Source organism: Chiloscyllium plagiosum, unplaced genomic scaffold (assembly GCF_037043375.1).
Source record: "Chiloscyllium plagiosum isolate Xiang-an unplaced genomic scaffold, Cpla_swu_hap1 HiC_scaffold_34, whole genome shotgun sequence".
In the NCBI taxonomy this organism is placed as follows: domain Eukaryota; kingdom Metazoa; phylum Chordata; class Chondrichthyes; order Orectolobiformes; family Hemiscylliidae; genus Chiloscyllium; species Chiloscyllium plagiosum.
Window position 1 is genome coordinate 48,769,424 of NW_028270172.1, and position 15,389 is coordinate 48,784,812.

Genomic DNA, 15,389 nt, shown 5'->3' on the forward strand with positions numbered 1-15,389 from the left:
ATATGTAATGATTGTTGTCATGTAGTTGGGCTTTGACTAGTTGTTACTACTCTACCTAAGTTCTAATACATGATTGCTAATTTACTCAGAATGGGCTTGTTTGACCAAGATTAAATTGATACAGGCGGTAATAATTCCATGTACACTTCCAAATTTCCACACTGGAGGAACAATTCCCAGAAGCTAATGTTACTCCTGCTCAGTTCATTCAAATCTTTATTCAAAGATTCTGAAAAGTTCACGGAGAATTTTTAATTTTTTAAAATGCTTTAAAGTATGACATAAACCAAGTAGGTTCATAGCTCCTTGAAAAAGTGGAGTCGCAGGTAGATATGATAGTGAAGAAGGCGTTTGGTATGCTTTCCTTTTAATTGTCAGAGTATTGAGTACAGGAGTTGGGAGGTCATGTTGCGTTGCACAGGACATTGGTTAGACCACTGTTGGAATATTGCATGCAATTCTGGTCTCCTTCCTATCGGAAAGATGTTGTGAAACTTGAAAGGATTCAGAAAAGATTTACAAGGATGTTGCCAGGGTTGGAGGATTTGACCTATAGAGAGAGGCTGAAAAGGCTGGGGCTGTTTTCCCTGGAGCGTCGGAGGCTGAGGGGTGACCTTTATAGAGGTTTACAAAATTATGAGGGGCATGGATAGGGTAAATAGACAAAGACTTTTGCTAGCAATGATTTTCTAACATTGCAATTCCCACTCCATACCCCTTCTCCTGGTTCCCACACCTTGCCCTCACAACCCACCCCAAAACCCTTCACACAGGGATGTCTCAATATTTACCAAATCCAGCTTTGATTGTGAAGTGAGCAGCAAGAAGAAATTTGACTGCAGCAATCACATACATTTGCAAAGCACCCATTACACCTCCTTTCAAAAACTCTTGTTCTGATTCTACACAAAATGAGGGATACTTTTTAATGGAGGGTCTGAGGGTTTTACCTCCTGGTTGCAAGTCACATAGAGACCTACACTGCCTGCTCTGGGAAGGCCTGCCAGTATGATGCAGCTCTCGGGCACTTGTGGCCATGGTTGGCCTTCCTTGGGATCAAGGATGGAAATGTAAGTGCAGGATGAAAAGGGAGTTCTATCTTTGCAGAGAGCTCTGTGCATACTAAGGGAAAACCATCGAAGATAATATCCTCTTTTTCTTCTCCAAGCATGGAATGTTAAAACCCAGCCTTCCTATGGGGGACAATTCCTCCTGGTCAAAGCTCCATATTTGCAGGAGTTCCTGGACTGCGATCCATTGGAACCTTTCCATGGGCCTGTCTGCAATCCTGGCAATGTCCAGTACTGAGCTCTGGTTTTCTGGAGCTGCTGGCTCATCTGATCCAGGAGGTTGGAACATTTCCCACTTAGGGGTGGAAGTCACACTCTGCTAATTAAGCCCATCTACAACACATTATCGCTTTGGGACAGGCACGTCATGGGCTCATCATGGACTCTCCTTCCGAAGAGTGGGGCAGTTATCCACCACCCCTATCTCTGTTAAATTCTGCCCAACTTTTCAAACGTTCCTTAATAACAGCTAATAAAGGAAAGAAAAATTGTACTTGTATATTACCTTTCACAACCTCAGTATTTCAAGCACTCTATACTTTTAGGGTTTTCAAGCTTATTTCATGGGCTATCTCCAAATCTAAATTCACTGCTGGGGGAATCCGGGATTGTTGCATATAACTAAGAATCAAGGAAACAATCAGAAGATCTCCTTTCAGGATTTTGCATCTCTTGCCAGAAAAGATTGAATTTTATTTCCTTTCATCTGTGACTTTGGGTCAGTGAGGATGTGTGAATCTTTGACTCTTCCCATAGCTGGGGTTAGCTCACTACTGTCTATTTACAATGTAGCAACACATCAGCCAATTTGCACACCGTCATGATTCCACCAACAGTAATTCTGTTAAAAGATCAACCTGCACATTTTTCGATATTATTTGAGGAATAATTGTTGGCCAAGACACTGGATCTTTGTCAAAATATAGCCATGGAGTCTTCAAAGACCTGAGAGGACACGTGACATCTTGGTTTAGCATCTCAGCTGAAAGACAGACCTTATTTTCTTGCAGTATGACACCAGCGTATCAGTTTAATTTTGGGTTAAAGTTCTAGAACTTGAAAGACAAGAGTGGTTGTGATCAAGTCACAGCTGACACTGCTTTAGCAACTTTATATTTTTCTTAGACCTTTCTCTCACCAACTTATTACTGCGAGATTGAATATTTTCTGATTATATAAAACTTTATCCATTGGGAGAGCACAGCAAACTACACGTAGCCACAATGTCCCATCATGTGGCCCCAGTAGATGAGGCTAATATCAGGATGGTGTTTACAATGTATCAGAAGCTTTCTTTGGGAAAAAATTTTTCAATTTCAGGTAGTTTTTCTTCAAAAACAGAGAGAGATTGTGGGGTGAGGGGGTTTTATGGAACAAAAGCAATACATGATAGAATTTATGGCAATTAAAAATTACGACAGTCTCAAACTGAAAGCAAGCACTGAAGTCTGCCTGGATATGAGGTTCAGCCTTCTATACCTGCTTACTAACTGGAAGGTGTTGGACCCTCCAGCTCAGCTTTAGTAGGTGTTTATACTAGTTATCAACAAGGGGCTCTCGGGGATAAATTGAAAAGTAGAGGTGGGCCCTGAAAGGGAAATGTCTGACCTTTCTGCCAATATAAACTGTAATGAAAATGGAAACTGCTGCTTTCCAGCCAAGCATTTCCTGATCAGTCTTTTTGCTGTCTGCTGAGCTTCAATACAAAATCATGCCATGACTTTAATAGGCAGTTAAAATTATTTTTCTCTTCTGTACAGCAAATTGGTCAAATTTCTTTTGCCCAATGTAACTCAAAACATACATGCTATGGCATGATGTTTGTGTTGTCAGTCTCTATCCTCCACACCCAAACTCTGCTGCTTTTCGTTATAGAACATCCCAGCGTTTGCCTATAGCGAGCCAGACAAATAACAGCTGTGAAGCCATTTACAGTTCTGCACTCTAAATGCCAGAAGCATTTCACTGTAAATAAAGATTTGAATACGATTCAGCAGCACTACTGTAAAATGCTAAAAACAGAAAATTTACAGTAAATAGAATTACTAAATGTAAAACAGACTGGGTGGTCCAATTTACATATTGTTTGTTCACTGAATCTTGGCTTTGAAATAAATCCGATTTATATCTATCCTAAGTGTTAGTTTGGCTCAGTGATAGCACTATTGCATCTGAAGACTGTATCTTCAAACTTTCAGAATATAAGAGTGTTTAATTACGACTGCTATTTCAGTATATCACTGAGAATGGCTGAGACTGTCAGAGGTGATATTTTCCAGAAGTAATGTAAAATTATAAACTCTATTCCGATACATACCATAAAATACCATCACACAACTCAAAGTTCTCCTGATGTCTACCTCTATCTCTCTTCTGAGGTTAAGGCTGAGATTGGTTTGCATGCAGGTAGCTCAACAATGTACCAGAGCTGACTGTACAGTTTACTGCTAATGGGGGTTTGTACCAAACTACTTCCTTTGGAGATTTTGTTGCATTATATTCCAAGTTCAATACACAAAATTCATCGTAAACATCAGTACATGGGAGACTGGTTAGCAAGGTTAGATCACTCAGGATACAGGGAGAACTAGCCATTTGGATACAGAACTGACTCAAAGGCAGAACACAGAGGGTGGTGGTGGAGGATCACATTTATGACTGGAGGCCTGTGACCAGTGGTGTGCCACTAGGATTGGTTGTGGGTCCACAGCTTTTCATCATTTATATAAATGATTTGGATGTGAACATAGGAGGTATAGTTAGTAAGTTTGCAGATGATACCCAAATAGGAGGTGTAATGGATAGTGAAGAAAGTTACCCTCGGAATCCAACAGGATGTTGATCAGATGGGCCAATGGGCTGAGGAGTGGGAGATGGAGTTTAATTAAGATAAATGCGAGGTGCTGCATTCTGAAAAAGGCAAATCAGAGCAGGACATATACACTTAATGGTAAGGTCCTGGGGAGTGTTGCTGAACAAAGAGACCTTGGAGTGTCGGTTCATAGCTTCTTGAAACTGGAGTCACAGGTAGATAGGATAGTGAAGGCAGTGTTTGGTATGCTTGCCTTTAATTGATGTGGAGATGTCAGTATTGGACTGGGGCGGACAAAGTTAAAAATCACACAACACCAGGTTATAGTCCAGTAGGTTTATTTGGAAGTAAAAGCTTTTGGTGCACTGCACCTATGTTGCCTTTATTGGTCAGTGCATTGAGTATAGGAGTTGGGAGCTGAAAATGTGTTGCTGGAAAAGTGCAGCAGGTCAGGCAGCATCCAAGGAGCAGTAGAATCGACATTTCAGGCATGAGCCCTTCTTCAGGAATCCTGAAGAAGGGCTCATGCCCGAAACGTCGATTCTCCTGCTCCTTGGATGCTGCCTGACCTGCTGCGCTTTTCCAGCAACACATTTTCAGCTCTGATCTCCAGCATCTGCAGTCCTCACTTTCTCTCATAGGAGTTGGGAGGTCATGTTGCAGCTGTACAGGACATTGGTTAGGCCACTTATGGAAGACAGCGTTCAATTCTGATCTCCCTGCTATAAGAAAGATGTTGTTAAACTTGAAAGGGTTCAGAAGACATTTACAAGGATGTTGCCATGGTTTGAGGGAGATTCATAGAGAGATGCTGAACAGGCTGGGGCTATTTTCCCTGGAGCAGAGGCTGAGGGGTGACTTTAGAGGTTTATAAAATCATGAGGGGCATGGATAGGATAAATTGAGAAGGTCCTTTCCTCAGGGTGGGGAGTCCAAAGCAAGAGGGCATAGGTTTAAGCTGAGAGCTGAAAGAGACCTAAGGGGCAACTTTTTCATGCAGAGGGTGGTGCATACATCATGTGTGGAATGAGCTGCCAGAGGAAGTGGTGGAGACTGATACAATTACAACATTTAAAAGACACTTGGATGGGTATATGAATAGGAAGGCTTTAGAGGGATATAGGCCAAATGCTGGCAAATGGGACTAGATTAATTTCTGATATCTGGTTGGCATGGACGTACTGGACTGAAGGGTCTATTTCTGTGCTGTACTGGTCTATGACTCTGAATGTCTCCTTCTAGTAGTACTCTTCTAGAAGGTTATAACTAATAGGATTCCTCTTCAATGCAAGGCTATCTCACCTTTCATAGAATGTTCATCCATAATAGCAAGTTTGTTGTGGTTATTTCCAAACAATGTGCAGTTTTTAAAGGCAGATAAGAGCACCACTAAACAGCTTTAGAATCAGTAAAGGAACAGTAACAGTATAGAGACACACTAATCTCTTTTTTGATTTACTGTGATGTTATTTACAGTTATTGTTATAATAATGAGGTTTTAGGTCATGTTCACAAAGCAATATTAAGACCATTGATTTATCTAATTTCCTTCATCAATTGTGATTTACACATTCAGTACTAATGTGCTCTTTTTGAATAATTAAGGGCGATGGTTGAAATGTGGCACTTGAACTGTAGCAGGAAGGAACTAAGATGCTTACAGGAAGCTTGTTCTGCAGTTACAATCTTTTAAGTACATCAGAGATGTATCATAAACTTTGCTTCTGATCTAGTAAGTACTTAAATATAAAAGAAAAACAAATTCAGGTTTCCAACATCTGCAATATTTTGCTATTAATAATAAAATGTTTACAATATTCAGACATTTAAGATATTTTCAAATGAACATAAGAGTAGAATATTACAGCACAGAAACAAGCCAGTCAGCCATCCATCTAAACTGTGCTGATTAGCCTCCTTCCATATAAGATGCTGTAATTCCTCTATTGTCTTTGATACTGTATCCATCATTATCTGGGTCATAAGTAAACAAAGCCCCAAAACGTTGCGTGTTACTTGTACATTAACCTGGGTTGTACTGCTCTACACTGGGAAATTTGTAGCCTCTGCAGATGTAGGCAAGGAGCTGATCATCCAAATTTTATTTTAAGACCACGGTGTGCACTGCCTTTTAATAAAATCTCTGGTTTATCATTAATACAAATCACAAAATCACTGATCGTTAGCCCAGTAAACTGCTTTCTTGTTCATTACCTGTGGGTTTGTGTGTCATAAAGATGTACAGCACAGAAACAGATCCTTTGGTTCAGCTTGTCCATGCCGACCAGATATCCCAACCCAATACAGTTCTACCAGCCAGCACCCAGCCCATATCCCTCCAAACTCTTCCTATTCATATACCCATCCAGGTGCCTTTTAAATATTGCAATTGTACCAGCCTCCACCACTTCCTCTGGCAGCTCATTCCACAAACGCACCACCCTCGGTGTGAAAAAGTTGCCCCTTCGGTCTCTTTTATATCTTTCCCCTCTCACCCTAAACCTATGCCCTCTAGTTCTGGACTCCCCCACCCCAGGGAAAAGACTTTGTTTGTTTATCCTATCCATGCCCCTCATAATTTTTGTAAACCTATATAAGGTCACCCCTCAGCCTCCTGATGCTCCAGGGAAAACGGTCCCAGCCTGTTCAGCCTTTCCCTGTAGCTCAAATCCTCCAAGGAGAAAGTGAGGTCTGCAGATGCTGGAGATCAAAGTTGAAACTTTATTGCTGGAACAGCACAGCAGGTCAGGCAGCATCCAGGGAACAGGAGATTCGAAGAAGGGCCTGTGCCCGAAACGTCGAATCTCCTGTTCCCTGGATGCTGCCTGACCTGCTGTGCTGTTCCAGCAATAAAGTTTCAACTCAAATCCTCTAACCCTGGCAACATCCTTGTAAATTTTTTCTGAACCCTTTCAAGTTTCACAACATCCTTTCGATAGGAAGGAGACCAGAAATGCATGCAATATTCCAACAGTGGTCTAACCAATGTCCTGTACAGCCACAGCATGATCTGCGGAGTGACTTTCAGCATTCACCAACTAGAGATTATACCCTGCTGGTTCAGGAAGCTGCTCAGGGACCCCTTCCAAAACTTAAGTTTAATACTGTCAATGGACAAGGACAGGATTAACTTTAACTGTATAATTCTCTGCACTTCAATGGTTTTCTGACACCGATGCTGGTGCACTCTGGTAGTGATCCTATTGTCCAATGGGGTGGATTTTCAGCTTGAAATGGAAATGAAAATATGGCAGTTTTTGTAAAGAAAAGACAAATAATACTGCTCATTTTGCACCTGGTTGGCAAGATGAAAAATGTATCAATGTCTCCTGCAGAGAGGCAGGAAAAATCTGGTCCAAAATGACAATGAAGCCAACAATACAATGTGACATACTTGGCAGTGTTTGTCGGTGTAGAAACCAGAAATAAAATTTCATGTTTCCCTGAGCTTGCACAGAAATAGACAAAGCTGGGAATCTGATACATTAAAATAATACACAAAATGAATAGGAGAAACCTACCTTGCTTGTAGGAGGGGCACTGTCAGCCCCCCAAGGACTCCTGTGTACAGACGGTGGAACCTGATAGATCTCATGGCCTTGTGCACCTTGGCCTGATGCACTGGGAGGCACCTGATATACGTTCTGACTCAGTTGTGAAGGGGGTACTTGGTAGATAGGATCTCGAAAAGAACTTCCGCAGCTGGGATGGCCATGCAGGCTTGGCGGGACTTGATAGATGCCCTGCTGCAGTGACTGCTGTGTTGCTACAGAGGAAGATGGCTCACTTGTGGAGCTATCATAGATAGGCCCCACAAGAAGTTTGAGACGGTTGCCAGGGGCAATGCCTTGTCGTCCATGCAGTGAACAAAGCCACCATCCTTCTAACCCACCAGTGTTCTGTTCAATCACCATCAGGATATCTCCTTTACGAAAAGATAGCTCCTCTGGAGATTCTGGTGCGTTGTCATATAAAGCTTTGGCCATAAGATTCTAGAAAGAAAAAGGGAGAAATTAATTAGAGACAGAGTCAAGGAAAACATGAAAAATTGCCATATGTATAAAAGTCTGAGATGTGTGTATCCAAACAATGAGTCACATAATGCTTCCAGATCCTTAACACTCAGCTGGCTCACAGGGACACTATTTTTCCCCATTTGTCTATGATGTTGTTACATGTCAAAACCTTGTTGCTTTTCAGGTGCAGCCTCTTGCTGGACCCACTGAAATTGGAAGTGGGAATAATATTTTCAAAATTAACAAGACTTTTGATAGAGAATGTAGATACAGCAGGCAGATAGAGCAAGTACTTCCATTAAAGGGCCAGTCATAGGGTACAGATTTACTATGATTAAAAGAAACAGTGTAGGGTGGGTAGAAACAGGAAATGACTATTATACAGCAATTTGTTATGGCCTGAAACAGCAGTAAAGTAAGCAAACTCACCATAGTCCTGCTCTCTCCTTAGAGACAGGGGAGAGGTCGAGAAGGAAAATCCTTTGTTTAACAGCTGGTGCGCCAATTATACCCACGCAGTTGACATCACTCTGCATTACAAACCAGCTATTGAGCCAACTGAGCAAAATGTGGCCAATAGATCTGCAGATGAAGTTCGATTCCATACTCTTAGTTTCTTTTTACATTACATTACAGTGTAATGTAATGTAATGTAAAAAGTCCAACAAGTCCACACCGACCCGCCAAAGCGCAACCCACCCACACCCCTACATTTACCCATTACCTAACACGACGGGCAATTTAGCATGGCCAATTCACCTGACCTGCACATCTTTGGACTGTGGGAGGAAACCGGAGCACCCGGAGGAAATCCACGCAGACACGGGGAGAATGTGCAAACTCCACACAGTCAGTCGCCTGAGGCGGGAATTGAACCCGGGTCTCAGGCGCTGTGAGGCAGCAGTGCTAACCACTGTGCCACCGTGCCGCCCACAAAATTTCTACAAATGTAATGTTTAAGTAAATATGATTCGACCTTGTAATCCTTCAGAAGGTTTAACAAGTCCAAACAAACTGAAGGGGGCATTTATACAGCAAACACATCTTCAGCATGAAACGGTTTCACTGTAGTTATAGTGTAAATGCAGCCTAAAATTTGGAATTGGGGAGTGACCCAACAATATAATGGCATAGAGTTAGCATGCCAACAAGAGGAAGATTCATTATTCATCAGCTCAGATGTGTTGAATCCAACTCTGCACTTGTACTTCATAAGTTTAGTAGAGAACACTTGCAGTGTGAATATCTCAAATTTCTTTCCTAAATGAAATTATTTAAAATATATACAAAATGCCATTAGGCTGCTCAAAGTATTAAGCTGCCACTTCTCACGAGTTGATTCTTGCTTAAGAAAGCTTACCCAGCAACTGAAGCAAAATGGAATTAATGAGGAATATTTGGTCCGATTTTGGTTCAAATTAAACTGTGAATAAAGAGGCATTGATTGTATTACTGATGATAGTAGGCACTTGTCAGCAAATCAAGAACCAACAGAGAATACTGCTTCTTTTTAGAAGATTGTTCTATTACAAGGATTTACAGATCTAACAGATCCCTCTTCACTTCCCTTTCACGAAGACTTGCCTTTTATCACTTAAATTCTACAACTCAATTACATTGATAGTTGGAAAGCTGAAAACATTGTCATTATCCAGTGTGAAATGCGTACAAGTCACCAAATGCTCTGACAACTTGCTGCACTGCCTTTCTTCTCATTACATTCTGCTTTGGCATTTCACAGAGGGCTCACCACAAACAAATAAACCATAGGGTCTAAATAGAGAAACTGCCATCTCAAGGTGTACAAGGGACAACTGCTGACTTCACTGGACAGGATGCTCAATCACCAAATCCTTCTCACTGTTATGCAATTAACTCATCGTGTATCTATTAAACACTTTGGAGGGCTCTTTTGGTGCAATGGTATTACCCCTACCCCCAAACCAGAATACCTGAGTCTCAGGTCCTACATACTCCAGAGGTGTACCATTACATCTCTGAACTGATAGATTAAAAATACCTTCATTAAACATTTTTTTCAAAGAGAAGTGGAGTGCTCAGTGTGTTTCATGATCAATGCCAATCAACATTATTAAAACAGATTACATTGTCATTACTAGGGCTCTTGTGAACTTGTGCACTGGTTGATTGCTGCATTACAACAATGACTACACTTCTTGTTCCACCCTTGCTACATGTATAAATAATTGAGTCCAAGGCGGGAAGTTGGAATGAGGTCAGTGTATTTCAACCCTCCTTCAGCGAGAGTGTGAAATCCAAGCCCCTGTGTTTTGATCAGGTAACAGGGGGACAAGACACCTTTTTGATGAAACTGGAGCTGCTGTTACAAGGGTATACACAGGCACTATAAACCATCAGAATGTGCTGTGTGAAGCTTTAAGTGGAATAACTTAAAACCGACTTAACCAGAGAGCAGAGCAGATAAAAAATACGGCTGTTCTGCCTTTCAGAGTTTCCCTGGAATAACTATTGCAGGGTGTATCTGAAATGTTGGGACCCAAAGCTCTCACCTAAACATGTTCTCTGTCCTAATTATTGTTAAAAAGGTGCCATATAGACACACAGATGGGGACTGACCATCACAGTGAAGATAGAAAACAGTAGACACTACAGAGGCATTTTTTCAGATGTACTATTTCTGAGGTGGAAGAATCCATGAACTCAATCTATAGATACTTGGCAGGGGATAAGGAGTGGGTGGAAGAACAGGGAAAACAATGTGGTATGAAGAATGATGAGACGGCAATAGTCATGAGGGAAAATGCCTACTCTATGGTCAGGAAACAATCGTCAATGGCTCAGGGAAGGACAACATGAATAACCACATCATTTAGTTGTTTGCTCTTGTCTGGTTCCAAATGAGACATATTGCACAAGTGAAGGAGTGCCACAGCACTACACAACGCCTCCATAACCAAGTGCAAAGTACAAACCCAATTCTATGCAAGTGCTGGCAACAAAACAGCCTACATTCCAAGAGCCAATAGTATCTTGACAATACTATCCAGTCCCTTTACAACAGATAGGGCAGCACAAGAAAATTCCTATTTACTGCTGAACCACACCCAGTGCAATGTAAGAAAATCTGAATTGAAGAGGTTTACTGGTTGCACCCACTTCTGTTGTAGTCAGGACCAGAAACGAGTAGTTTGACAGATGTGTTACCAAGGAGTAAAGGATCAACATTACCTTTTCCTCTCCACTTGTCTGACCTCTTAGATGCCATCCAGGACCAGGCCAGGAAAATTAACCTTAATATTTTTCAGATTATGGGATATTATTTTTAAAATGCTTGCATATTAAATACACATTTTATTCAATTACACTGCTGAATGAGGCAACCTTGGGTTTGCCTGTGGTAAGTTTCTTCAGTTATGTGCAAACCGTGAGTTCAACATGTGAAGTAAAATTAATTCCCAGGAAAATTCGCAAGGGAATCTGACCACCGTGTCACCAGTAAGACAGAGCAGCTCTTGCATCCATGTGCAAAAGTGGAATGTAATTTGATAACATTTTGAGTTACATATATCTGTGAAGGACAACTACTGTATTAACATTCCATGCTTGACTATGAATTTGCTAGCCTCAAGTATTACAGCTGCGGGCAAAGAACAGACAGTACAAAATATTATTTTAAATCCAAACTTTTCACAATGATATGACAATTTCTGTCACAATAGAGCCAAATGTTATGACTGTGCATTACTGGACGTGTGTCACCATGGTAACATGCAGTTTTAAATTTAACCCCTAATACTTAAATCTACATCAAGGCCTTCATTTCAAAGGGAATGGCGTATGAAAATAGGAAGTTTTGTGTCCCTTATTAAGCAAAGATATACAGTACTGACAACAGAGACAGTCCACAGAAGGTGTACTAGGCTGGCATGAGTGTGGCCAGACTGTATTATGAGGTAAGTTGAGTAGGTTGGGCCTGTCTTCATTAGAATTTAGAAGAATGCAAAGAGACCTTGATTCTAAGGAGGCCTCAGAGGGTAGGTGTAGATAAATTGTTTCTTCTTATTGAAGAGTCTAGGACGAGACAGCAAAAATCTCAGAATAAGGAGGAGATGAGGAGAATTTTTTTTCTCTCAGAGGGTGGTGAATCTTTACCACATAGGGCTGACAAGGCTAGGTCATTGAGTATAATCAAAGCTGAGATCTGATTTTTTTCAGGTCAGTAAGACAGTCAAACTTTATGGAAAAGGGAGGAAAGTGGATTTGAGAATTATCAGACCAGCCATGATCTAATTCAATGACAATAGATTTAATGGGCTGAATGGCCTATTTCTGTTCTTGTATCTTATGGTCTCAAGTTACAAAGGTTGTGATGTGATTGGAACATAATGTGGCTATGGAAGAATTTCTGCAAAAAGAAAATATAGAATCAATGAGGAACTTTAATATAACTTTAACAAGCACAGGCACGTGCAATGCGTACTGTTTGCTCCTTGTCGTTGGCTGATCTGGTCCGATGTGTTCAATTTTTTTGACTAAGTCACAATTCATTTAAAAACGGGCCTACAAGTCAATGGTAAATGTGTTTAATGGCACCGCTAGCTTCTGACAAACCAAACTGAATGCGCACACATAATAAATAGCATTAATAAAAACTGTAATTATGGCTCTCCAATAATATGGACATTTTGGATCGACTCTGTCTGCAGTAGGACCGTACTGTTCATACAAATATTGGTAGAAATAATGTCATGGAAAATGTTTTCATTGTTGTTGATTAAAGAAGCTTGCAGTGCAGAACAGACTAATCAGATATTACTGTGAGAAATTAATTCAAAACACTCCCATCATTAAAATAGGGATTAACATCGAAAGATATTGGATGACAGTTCTGTCACTGGTGAATTATGCTACTGTTGGCATCCTGTCATGCACAAGTGCATTTTGGCTTAGAAAGGAACTAGAGATTCGCAGGTAAATATTATTTGAAATTCTTTGCCTAGATTGATTGGTGGGACAGATTATGCTTATGGCTATAGCCAAAGATTCTACACAGTGCTGTCAGTTGACTAAGATGTCATCCAGATTTTTCAAAGGCTTAGAAAAATTAATCTAATCCCTGAATTCTACAGGATATATTTACCAAATGTTACACTGGGAACTGTAATCTTAATGATTGGAGAAGGATGTTTGCAGTTGGCATTGGGTCAATGTAGCCCTTTGGAGGATAACCTGTGAGGTTTTATTATGCCTGTGGGGAGATTCTTCTACAGGAAGAAAATGGGGGTATCAAAAATGGGGGTATCATACAGTCACTGACAATATTGTCAGCTGGGGTTCAAGCTGAAGTTTACTTAAACTCTACTAGACTTACAAAGTCTCAACAAAATCATTTCAGTGAAGTTTAAAATTGTCTGGGCAGGATTTTACCATTTGTGTGGAAGTTCTGATGTTAGGAAAAATGAGAGTCGTCAGTATATATGGGCAGGGGGAGTTCTATGAATTTTACAGGCAAGTGGAATACATTTTCATGCAGTGAGCAGTGAGGATCTAGAATGTGTAGAAGAGAACAAATTCAACCAAGGTTTTCAAAAGGGAATTGGAAGACAAAAATATTTGCAGAGGAAAAGAAGGTCAATGGGACTCTGCTGCCAGGGAAGGTGGCAGGAGCAGAGGTGATAGCAATGTTTAATAGGCATTGAGATTGACACTTCAACAGGTAAGGATAAGAGAGATATGGACCTTTATGCAGGCAGATAGGATAAATTTAGAATGGTACCATGGTCAGCACAGATATGGTGTGCCAAAGCATCTGCTCCTGTGCTATACTGTTGGATGTTTGATGCTCTTCAAAGAGCTGGCATGGCCTGCAAATCAGATGGTGTGGGATGCAGTAAATTTGAACGTGATCCCCGTAGGATGGGGATGGATACTGTTTCAGTTGGCAATCTTGGTGATGGACTGGGTCACAGATCACAGCCAGCCATCAGATTGCAGCTTGAGCAGAGGAGTTGGAATTTGAATGTCAAGTTTCTGCTGAACTACAATATGTTCTGACACATTGATGGCCTGCCTTTGGATGGCTTAGTCTGCAGTGCGACAATCCCTCAGGAGTGTCAGCTTTCATTTTCATGCCTAATCCTGGAGTTGGTTTTAAACTGGGACGAAATGATTCAAAGGCAACACAGCTACCATCTGAGCTATCTAAACGTGACATATACAGGATTGCATTCAGTGTGGGCAAGACCATCAAACTACATGGCTGTTAAAATAGATGTTAAAATATTATGTGAAATGGTGGTTTCCTTTCCCATTTGGTTTTAGGCTGCAGACCTCTGATAAACTGCGGTGGTGTAGCATCTACAAACATTCAATTCTTTCAACCACACGTGCAATGTATGAGAGATCACTGACAGGTGCACTGAAATAGTCAGATAAGGGCAATGTCAATTATTGAGTATGGTGGTTGTTTTAGAATAATTAAGCTGGTAAGAAGGTTTTTTTTAACTGAAAAAGGTAAGAATCCAATAATAAGCTAATTCCAACAGAGTACTTTTTGAAAGATTTGCATTTACAATTTTTGAGACAAGCAAAATAGTCAGAGGAGGGTCAAAGCAAAAAGACTGGCTCATGTATGTCCTACATTTTGGGATACCATATGTAGAAAACTCACAATTAAGCAGGTCCTTTTGGCTATTTATAGTTTGATGGACTTGCCCACACTGAAAGCAATCCCATATATGTCACTTTTAGATAGCTCAGGTGGGAGCTCTGTCGCTTTTGAAGTCCCAGTTTAAGTCCCACTCCAGGATGAAGCATGAAAATCAAAGCTGACACTCCGGAGGGATCAGATGAAAGTGAGGACTGCAGATGCTGGGAGATTAGAGTTAAGATTAGAGTGGTGCTGGAAACACACAGTAGGTCAGGCAGCATCCAAGGAGCAGGAAAATCGACGTTTTGGGCAAAAGCCCTTCATCAGGAATGATGCTGGGAGCCTCGGGGGTGGAGAGATAAATGGGAGGGGGGTGGGGCTGGGGAGAAGGTACTTGAGAGTGCAACAGGTGGATGGAGGAAGGGGTAAAGGTGATAGGTCGGAGGAGAGGGTGGAGCGGATAGGTAGGAAGGAAGATGGATAAATGGGATGGGTCATGGGGACAGGGCTGAGCTGGAAGGTTGGAGCTGGAGTGAGGTGGGGGAGGTGAAATGAGGAAACAGGTGAAGTCCACATTGATGCCATGGGGTTGAAGGGTTCCGAGGCGGAAGTTAAGGTGCTCTTCCTCCCGGTGTCGGGTTGAGGGAGTGGCGGTGGAGGCGGCCCAGGACCTGCATGTCCTTGGCAGAGTGGGAGGGGGAGTTGAAATGTTCGGCCACAGGGCGGTGGGGTCGATTGGTGCGGGTGTCCCGGAGGTATTCCCTGAAGCACTCTCTGAGAAGGTGTCCAGTCTCCCCAGTGTAAGAGAGACCTCATCAGGAGCAATGGATGCAATAAATGACTTTTGTGGAAGTGCAAGT

At 41.5% G+C, this 15,389-nt stretch overlaps 1 protein-coding gene across 1 annotated transcript in view; it reads right to left on the reverse strand.

Annotated features, from left to right (window-relative positions):
* nedd9 (neural precursor cell expressed, developmentally down-regulated 9) overlaps positions 1 to 15,389 on the reverse strand; it is a 56,344-nt gene that overhangs the window by 19,250 nt on the left and 21,705 nt on the right. The window contains exon 2 of the mRNA XM_043719036.2: positions 7,404 to 7,874. Within this exon, the coding sequence (XP_043574971.2) occupies positions 7,404 to 7,874 (471 nt within the window). The remainder of the gene's footprint in view (positions 1 to 7,403; positions 7,875 to 15,389) is intronic.